This window comes from Hippocampus bargibanti, linkage group LG10, assembly GCF_051943395.1.
Source record: "Hippocampus bargibanti isolate YZ-2025 linkage group LG10, ASM5194339v1, whole genome shotgun sequence".
NCBI lineage: Eukaryota > Metazoa > Chordata > Actinopteri > Syngnathiformes > Syngnathidae > Hippocampus > Hippocampus bargibanti.
The window spans coordinates 15,974,881-15,984,948 of record NC_142743.1 but is presented as its reverse complement, the minus strand read 5'-3'; the positions used below and the strand labels follow the sequence as shown (position 1 = coordinate 15,984,948).

General features: G+C 41.2%; 2 protein-coding genes across 2 annotated transcripts; both read right to left on the bottom strand.

Moving 5' to 3' along the window:
- Nucleotides 1–22: 22 nt before the first annotated feature.
- Nucleotides 23–737, bottom strand: nanos3 (nanos homolog 3). The gene has a single exon (XM_089005485.1). The coding sequence runs from the start codon at nt 735–737 to the stop codon at nt 24–26; it is 714 nt and encodes a 237-aa protein (XP_088861611.1). The 3' UTR covers nt 23.
- A 985-nt stretch (nt 738–1,722) lies between these two features.
- Nucleotides 1,723–10,012, bottom strand: LOC148892664 (afadin- and alpha-actinin-binding protein). Its single transcript, XM_089005487.1, has 12 exons — nt 7,439–10,012; nt 6,839–6,927; nt 6,701–6,769; nt 6,449–6,572; nt 6,300–6,378; nt 6,097–6,217; nt 5,718–5,865; nt 5,457–5,560; nt 5,210–5,371; nt 5,036–5,141; nt 3,119–3,278; nt 1,723–1,908 (listed from the first exon to the last, which is right to left on the bottom strand). Exons 1-12 carry the CDS (start codon nt 7,488–7,490, stop codon nt 1,821–1,823), a joined length of 1,302 nt encoding a protein of 433 aa, XP_088861613.1. The 5' UTR covers nt 7,491–10,012; the 3' UTR covers nt 1,723–1,820.
- Nucleotides 10,013–10,068: the final 56 nt, after the last annotated feature.

Here is a 10,068-nt window from a genome sequence, read left to right as displayed (position 1 = left end):
ACGCAGTTCACAGTCAATGGCAATTAAAAGTCAACTTTCCGTGGTGCAGCCGGGCGAAAGCCTCGTCGTGGAGCTTCAGCGTCAGAGCGGATGTAAACAGAAGTGTAGACGCTGTCAATCTGTGGGCAATATCGTTTGGTGTGGGCCTTGCCGCCGGTGGCGCCACACAGAGGGCACACGTACTGGCGCAGATACGGGCACAGTACCTCTCCGGCGAGATTCCTTAGCCAGTGAGAATTATAGACCAATTCAGTCTCGCCGTTGCGTTTACAAAAACTGCAACTCCTGCTCATTCCTTTCCCAGATTTAGGCTCGGCTGTGTGCTGAAGGGCAGCATTGCTGTGATGCTGCGGACCGCTTGCCATTCCTTCCAAAAAATATTGTATTGGCGGATGAGCAGAAGTAGAAACTGTAGGAACTGTCAATCGGTCCCATTGGCCGGAAGATTGCTGTTGCTCGGAGAATCTTCGGTTTATACAACCAACGCGTAAAGCTGAAACATGACCGTCCCCAGAGTCGACTTTTTCGGCGACTTCGTTACGGCTCAGAGAATTCAAAGCCGCGTCAACTTCGAAATCGGAATGGGGATCTTCAGCGGCCACAGAGCGATCACGGGTGATGGTATTCCGATTCGGGGTTCGTCTGATTAGATCCGACAGACCCATGTAGTCTTTCCAGGGCTGAAAAGTTTTTCTGTTCGATTCCATAAAGGAGAGCTCCCACAACATACTGGTCATTAAGGCGTTTTCAGACTGAAATTATTCTTCTGCGGTCGCGTGGGTGTTTATTTGGCTTCAAACCGAACAAAAAACAAACAACCAAAAAAGAAAAAAAAAACAATGGCGCGCGGTGGCTTGCGCCCGGCTTTGATTCTTAATTGAGTGTAGGTGGCGACGCCTGTAAAGGGTCAACTCGTTGCACTAGCCCCGCCCACTACAAGTCGCCCCTCATACACACTAATGAAAGAATAGTTTGCAATAGGATTTGCACAGCCACTTGAGATCAAACGTTTTGAGCATCTTCATGTGACGTTTGTCATCTTTTGAGTGCCATCTCAATTATCATTTATACACGAATCAACCTTAAAGCAGACTGGTGTGACTTGGGTCATTACAGAATTCTCCTCCTCTACAGAATTGCACATTCTAAATAATCAATGCACGAAACGCGCGCATTTGCAAAAGTGCAATTTATGGCTGATTGAAAGTACACTTGGGAGGCTGTAAAGGACAGCCCCCCCCACCACACACACACACACACACACACACACACACACACACACACACACACACACACACACACACACACACACACACACACAAAATGCAACGCACTCTGTCCACATACGAATGATTGTCCTGAAGTGGCCCGGTCCGGCAACCACAATGCGATCGCATAAGGCCCGTATATATTAGAGCGACATTCAATTACCAGATCTGGCCCTACTCGGGCCGGATGCTGGGCCAGATCAGGTTCTGATGTCAGCCTTAATTCAACCTTAAATAAGCCACTTCTTTCATGGGCGATATTTGACCCTCATTAAAAAACAATTAAAAACGATTGTTATAAAAATGATTATTGTCATAATTTGACACCCGCGATTCCTCTGAAGAGAAGAAATATCTGTTGGATTATTTCTCTGTGCACTGGCAGAGGAAATGCATTGCACCCTGACTATTTAGCTGTATTTCATAATGTAAAACGACCATATACTTTGTGTCCATTTTTTTTTAAATAAAACGAAGAGATCACTAAAATACTTAACGTTTATTATTCAAAGAATGTGCATGTTTTTAAAATGGCTTTGGAATTCTGTTGTCTCAAAATGAATGATCCAAAGGTGCAGCTGGATATATCCCATCTGTTCCACAGTAACAACTCTCTGAGTGGATTGCCCCATCTTTGGCTCTGGAGACAGAACATGAAACACATTTTTTAGGCATGGAACTTCATGAGTGTACAATACAGTATTGTTTTGCAAGCGTGCCATTTGTTTTGTGAACTGACTGAAACATAGAGCGCTATAACTAATTAGAATATCTTGTTTTGGGGTTGCAAACATGACTCGAACGGCAAGACTGCAGAGAAACGTGGGCACACAGATAAAACTTGTACGGATTTGGAAATACATCACAGATTAAGCCTTTTCAAGAGGGACACGGAGCAGCACAATCACCAAAAGTAGCTATTCAAAATATTTTTGAAAAGAAAAAGCTTTTAAAGGTTGGAAAGATATGTACATCTCCATATGATATTACAGTGTATGATGGTTAATTGAGCCATAATCAAGACTATTGGGGACATTCTGATTAACCATGTTTTGAAATGTACACAAAATACATTATTTGAGAACCATATACTTGTACTGTAAAACGATTTCAGAGAAAACCATCTGTGCAATGAATGACTAAGTAAAATATAATTGCCCATGTCAAACGCTTCATTGGAATCTCATTTGTCCAATTCCAGTTCCCAAAAGCAGTTATTCTGCATGTTGTTGATGTTTCCCTCCTTCAACACATTTGATTCAGATAAGATCAAGCACCAAAGGAGCCCGTTCGGGAACCTGAAGATTTGTAATCGGTATCTTAGAGGAGGGAAACATAAGAATGTGCTGGATGGTGGCCCTCGAGGTTGACATGTGTAGTTTAAATACCCCCCCCCCTCCCCCCAGGTTAATGTTTTAGAAATTCCTCTGCAGAACTTTGCAGCTTTGCCTCAATGGATTTTGCCACAACCCAGTTTCTTTACCACTCCAGGTATATGTTTTGGTCTTAGTTTTATTAAATTAAACAGCTTAAAGGAGATTAAGACAAATGTAAAGACTAGATTGTATTCATGTTAAAGATAATCTTTACAAAATATAGTGTGCATTCAAAAATATGAGCGCACGTGTATCAAGTGAAAAAAAAACTGGCAAATTAGAAATTACTAATTGGTATTCATAAATGTGAGTGTCCTTGCACATCTGCAAAAATTATAAACTGGAAATTGCATTTGCACCGAGATTTTTTTCTATTGATTGGCACTTATACTATACTTTTCCTAACTGTCCACAACCCACCTACAATGGATCTGATACCCACTTCAAGTATTAGTTAAAATGTACTTGGCTGACCTGCGGTTGTAAGACAAACTCAGGGCAGCATAGAGCTCTGGAGTAGTGGGTGTTATAACTCTGACTCTTCCCAAATGACTCTCTGAAACAGTCAGGGGGCTGGATTTGCTGGAAGATGGAGACATGGGAACACAGCCAGATATGCTAGCCAGCTCCAAACCTGAGAGAAAAAGTGATAGCGAATAGACAGAATAAGAAGTTATCATATTTAAAAGTCCCATGCTTAGTTGGCCGCCGAACAAAAGGCCCACCATGAAAGCACAGAAAACCTGGAGTCAATCTGAGGTGAACAGACACATCCTGTTAACCTGTCGTCTTCATGGAGGAGATCTGGCCTTGGACATAATATAGTACTTGGTCAACTCATTCACAGGAGTAATTTAGGACTTGTTACTCCTTCACTACTCGAGGTCATTAGCTAGGTTACAAATATATTGGTTCACGGAAAGACAACTAATTAAAATGCCTATGTTCTATTGTTTATAGCTGTTGGTGCTTGGGACGTCCAGGGGTGTGGTATTCAAATCAAGAAAACTATGTTTTACTAATGTATCACTTAAATTTGCATATACTCTCAATAAATAGCTCGGCAGAGGGCTGCAGAATTTGGGCGTCGGTCATGAATGGCTACGTACCCTGCCGGCAGTAAAAGACAAACTTCCTGGGTCCGAGCCTTTGTTCAGAGTGTCTGACCAAATATCTCTGACAAAAAGTGTAACCCCCACTTTGTTACCACAAGCATTCAACAGGGAAAGGGTGCGTAGTTAAGAATTTACACCCCCCAAAAAACGGTCCTGTACTGCAGCGGTTCCCAACCTTTTTGCCCCATGGACCGATTTAATGTCAGACAATATTTTGAGGCACCGGCCTTTCAGGTGTCACTGGAAAACACAACAAAATAATATGATATGACCTGAATGAACTGTGGTATTATCAAAACACAAATCATGACAAGAGGAACGTCCTACTTATCCAGAACACACTCTGGTCATTACGGTAACGTTTTAATATACCTTCAAAATAAGGTATGCTGCAAATACAAAGTGCATGAAAACTACAACTGGCGCATGTTATGCTGAGTGGGCTTGGCATGCGTGAATCTTCCATTGAGATAATTACATATTTTCAGTAGGACTCCTTATACGTACTGTCAATTAAATGTAGCCTATTTTTTCTTGAAAGTCGGAGGCTCCTCTTTCTTCTCCTGGTTAGAGCCTTTCCACTTCGCATTGAAATTTTCTAAAAAAAGGCTATTTATTTATTTGTACTAATTTTACTAAATCTTGGATTTCATTTCAGTGGTAACCTATATTGTGAGCGAGAAATGCAGCTTCACCTGTGTCAAGAGTGACATACATATATTATCGCATACTATACGTATGTCACTCTATAATTTAACATGTATGATGTAACCCGTACATGTTATAGATGTATATACACATGAATGATGTAACAGAGCAGGGGTGTCAAAGTTATTTTTTGCCGCGGCCCACATTGTAGTTATGGTTTCCTCTCATGAATTTGGGGAAGCCATTAGAATTTTGAATCCCCTCCACATATTACATAAAAAGCGCACAACAAATTAATGAATAACTTGTTTTCAAATCTGAAGCATAATGACTGTTATTGTGGTTTACATCCAAAAATGTGGAATTTTGGTTAGGATTTTAGCAAGCATCATGGAATTTCACAAGTTTGAGTTGCTTTCGCGGGCCAAAAAAAATGATGTGGCGAGCCGGATTTGGCCCCCGGGCCTTGACTTTGACACCACTGTAACAGAGGATCCGTCATTTTTCAAAATAAAATGTCCGACATCCATAAAACGGAGGTAAGGCAAGTCATTTATTTTTCTGTGACCAAATGATCTGCGGACCGGTGGGTGGGGACTGCGGCGGTACTGCACAGCTTTCTACTTACCGAGTGTGCAGTCAGTTTTGTCATTTGATGCTCTCATACTACAGGAGGTATCACGTAAATACTGCTGCTTCAATAGAGAGCCCTTCTCATTCTCAAAGTCCAGACGCTGCTGACACAAAAAAATGTGAGTTTGCATACAAACAGACTTTTTTTGTAGAGTTGGAACATTCTCACCTCCCGACTTAAGCGTATGGCGGCCTCAGTGAAGGACTGTCTCTCCCTTTCGAATGTCCGTCTCTGTTGTTTAAACTCCGCCCTCTGCATTTGGAGACGCTCCCATTCTTCCAAAAAATAAGAATCAGTGAGCTCAGATGGGAGGGATGATAAAAGGCAGTCCTGGAGGAAAAAAAACTAAATCAAAATGTGCGCAAATCGAAAACATTTTGATTATGTGTAAAAAAATCTACATTTAAAATAAAACCTGCAGCATTTGTTGTTGTTGTTTGACAATTTGTTGACTCTCTTTTAGTTCCATTTGAAACTGAGCCAAGAGTTTGTCATGGTCAGTTCCTTCGCCCGTGAGGCCTGCACAAAAATAGAAAGATGGCAATCAGAGGGTTTCTCATAAATTATGTGAGGAAAGAGTATTTTTTGTCAGTTTTGTGGGCTGATCAGTCTGTGTTGAGGCACAAGACCGTGCGACAAAGTCACTTTAAAGTTTCTTCAGTTTTTCCACCCTCACCTCGAAGGTCAACCAGCTTTCGCTGCACACATTTCCAACTCTGAACTACACCTCCTGTCAGATGGTCACCCAGCTCCGCCTCCACTTGAATTAGCCTTTTGTCTTCATTTGGGGATCTGACCACAACGTCCTCAGAGTTTGACAGAGTCTAAAAGGAGATCAAATGAGAAAATTGTGGTAACATACACATTCATTTAAGTCCCTTTAAAAGCAGACCTACACATCCACAAATGCCTTCAATATTCAAGACATACACTGGATGGTAAAAATCAAGACTAGTATCAAAAGTGTTTTCAAATGATGGCTGTTTGGGGCTTAACTTGAGAAGGCTACAGTAGACACGACAAATTGGTCAAATTGTACATTTTTTTTTCCTAACTTGCTCCATATCAACTCTGATAGCATGTAGTAAGGTGGTGAGGCTGTGTCGCAGCTTCATTGCTTCCCGGAGCTCGGCTTCTCTGCGCTCCAACATCAGATACAGTGCTGCCTCCTCTCGCCTACACAAAGGAAGAAGAAATGCACATCAAAATTAAAAGCAATTCTGGACCAAACAGTAAAAATGATCAGAATAAAGTTTACTTTGCAGTGGACTGGGGTGACTTGATTGACTTCACATTTTTGCCTCGACCCCCCGGTGGAAAGTTCAGTACCTCAATGGCTTCACAGCAAATAATAACAAATATTTGACATGCATTTCACAAACTCCAATTGGATTGTGCTAATCTCACAAGGTCCCTTTTCCTTGTTTCTGTCAGACAACTGAGTAAGGCGTTCTTTCATTCTGTTCATTTGCTGCTCTCTGCGTCTCAGCTCTGCTTCGTGCTGGTTGACCCTTTGCTGCAATCGGGCACTCTGACAAAACGTTGAGTCAAAAATGAAGATGAAGTAAAACCCACACTGGGGATATTCACTGGGTACAGCATCTAAAATGCGACTGAACTCAGAACGCTGGCCAATGGCTCTCAAAAAATACATCTTACTTTTGTCCGTTCACACTTCAGCATGTCTTGAAGTCTGGCCACATGCTTATCCATTTCTTTAAGTTGCTCCTGCAGGAAAAGATTTTGCTGAGCAAGATCAAAATCCTTCACCATACACGACGGTATTGAATTACTCACGCTGAGAGAATCGGCTTGATCACGATATTCACATGAGGGGATGCTTTGAGTGATATTACACCGAGGACTGAGATCTCTCAACGATGAACCTGAAAGAATGTCACATTTTGACAATAATAATTTAACAAATTTGATGTACTTTGCGACTTTTCAGAGAGCCTTTCAACACGGAAGTTCATCAACTGACTTCAACACAACCTCCGCCTGAAGCTAGCCAGCAGCCCATTTGTGCCAGGGGTTATGTAGAAAACATTCATCTTTCTATGAAACGTATCAAAAATGCATTGTCAAGTAGCAAAATATAGAGTTTTCATCACGAAATGAGTTGTAGAATTGAGTTTCTTAAAATGGAAGAAACAATTTGATTGGGACTGAATCAGTAAGAGTCCCACAAAATTCCCGCCTACTGAATTTAATGGGTTAGATTGTCAGATAAAATTATTTCATGATGCATTTTGGAAGGGCAAGGCCAAAATAAATTGAATGAATAATGACAAATAGTGAAATAATCCATTTAAAATATATTTTTAAAACCCACAAACAAATAAAAGATGCCCTTGTGTATTTTATTACATTTTATTTAATTTTCACACTTTTTACCTGAAAACTCATGCTTCTTTCCAGCTCTTGTTTTGGCAAACCTTGAAGCCATACAGCATCAACACTGAAACAAGTTAAATTCTGCTTAAGTCTTTGAGACAAAATGACACCTCTAAATATGTGGTTGTCAGTAATAATTATATATTTGGAGAAAAAATACAGACATCAAAAAAAGAAGATGAGATCGCTTGAATTAGATTGTTTTACCTTTATGAGAACAACTTCCTGTGATGAGTGTAGCCAGAGGCAGCTGTACAAATTACGTAGCAGGTAACAACAACAAAAACCAGACAGGAGGATACTGAACAAATGCGATGAAGCAATAAATATCATATGAAAACTGGGAAGGACAACAATCCTGTTGTTATGAGCGAGGTCGCTGGAGTTTTCGGTTTGTGTCTGCTGTTGGTCTGTGCAGGTGTTTCCATTTTGGTGACGACTGTTGACTGGTGGCTGCTAATTCAGCCCTCAACTAATGACGTCAAAGCCTCAACCGCTTTCAAAGCCGACCTGAGATGTATTGATGGGTAGATGAAATTAGTGATGGCAAAATGGGGCGTAATGAAGCAATGAGGCTTTCCATCCGAATGGTTTGCTATTTGGCCATTGTATCATGAGGCCTCTTTTTTTCCCCACTGCGCCACCATGTGGAAAATAAATGTCATGACTGAGAGAGTGATTAAAATGCTACCATGGATTGACCAAAGAAAATACAATAAAGACGGCAGGACTCTCACTTTTATCTCAGAATTCACACTTTAAAGTGAGAGTCCTCACTTTAAAGCCATAATTGTGAGATTGTCAGGATTCTGAGAATAAAGTCTGAGAATCGTGCCAACTGTTTTTCTTTGCTAACCCTAATCCTGTTACATAAAAATAGGGAGTTGTGACATGAATGGATGCGCGTGTTAAGAAATTGCTTTGCTAGACATTGACACACAAACAAGGAACATGACACACCTTTCATTCATTTTTATTGAGGGAAATGTGTTCTGTTGGTACCTAAGTTCTTTAGAACAAAGAAAATATTTAAAATATCAGCAAGTACACATTAAAACGAGGGATACACCGTGTTGTCACAGTAGTTTACGTTATGGCGCTAATGGCTGCCGTTGCTCACCCACAGGAAGAAAACATATCACGTGACTGTAAAGTGTCCTTGAGAGTTCAAAGGTGCTTAGAAATAAAATGTATTATTATATATTCACACTGGTTATCGTAATTTGTACCATTTTAGAAGAGATCTGCTTAAAATGATCCCAGTCAGGGGATGTTTGCTTGTTTTTCGTTGTGAACGGTGCGTCCAATGAAGAACAAATCCGATTGAAGATGCGTGCGAAGTGCCACATGTGAGCTCACTGACCATTTTATTTCTAATCTTCAAGTGGATGATGACGTGAAATACCATCTCGCGAGGCATTGCGCGAAGCCACATGCGTTCCGAGGCTTTGGGCGTGGCCACAAGCGAAATCAACCCACACCTTGAATCGCGCATCACAAATTGTTTCACCTCTTTCCTCGGCACACGCTTTGGAGCCTCAGCACAGTCGATGAAACCTTCTGAGCCTTTGAAATGTTGCATTGCCAGCCAGCCACGTGGTTCACCTCAGTTCACCCCAGGGGCTTCTGGTGTACACAAACCCTGCTGATGGCCAATGTTGGGATGTCATTGAACCTTATGATTGTTTTTGTTGTTGGGAGTTTCTTTGTTGAACCCCTGAGACCAATTCACCAAAACCCAGGTTCAGAAAAACTGGTTTAGGGGGCAAGAAGATGAGCAGACAGACTTGAAATGACTCTGTAAAGGCAGGGGTCGGGAACCTTTTTGACTAAGAGAGCCATAAAACTAAAATATTTTGAAATGTTTTTCAGTGAGAGCCACACACACACACATGCGCGATTTCAAGAAAATGTGAGAATATATAACTTTGTGATAATACTCACCATTGATATGAATAGTTTTCTGTTCCTCATAATTGGTAAAAAAAAATCCAGTCAAACGATCGGAATGAAAGTCAACTTGCCGGGTTCATTGGCAAAGCTACTGCTGGCGAGCCTGCACACTGCTCATTAGCTTGCACGATTGCTTTCTGCTGTCTCTCACATTGATGCTAACGTTAGCCTGGGGCTTGTCAAAATGCCACTGATATTCAACTGTTTCATCGATGGTATTGTTTCATTGCAAATTAGAATCACGGCACAAATGTGAATACTCCATTTATTTTACTCGTCAGGCTTATTTAAAAGGGGGCGTTTACCTGTTTCGACATCAACAGCCATAGGTCAGTACCATCCGATCAAAATTGCACTTTCCGCCAACTGCTGCCCAAACAGGAAATGAACAGTGAAAAAGCGAGAATATGTATTTAGTTTTATCGGCGAGCCAGATGCAATCATCAAAAGAACCACATACGGCTCGCGAGCCTTAGGTTACCGACACCTGCTGAAAAGTCTTTGGCCACTCCCATGTGTCAAGGGATAGTTGTAGAAACTATCTGAGCCAATTCAATTATGAAAGGCAAATTTGAAGTGGTTAAAAAAAAGCAAGTCGCCACAAGCAAAGTGGGGTCACTGGGGTTTGGTTTCTAACCTCAATTAAAAAAAACAAGGTTTCACACGCAAAGGATTTT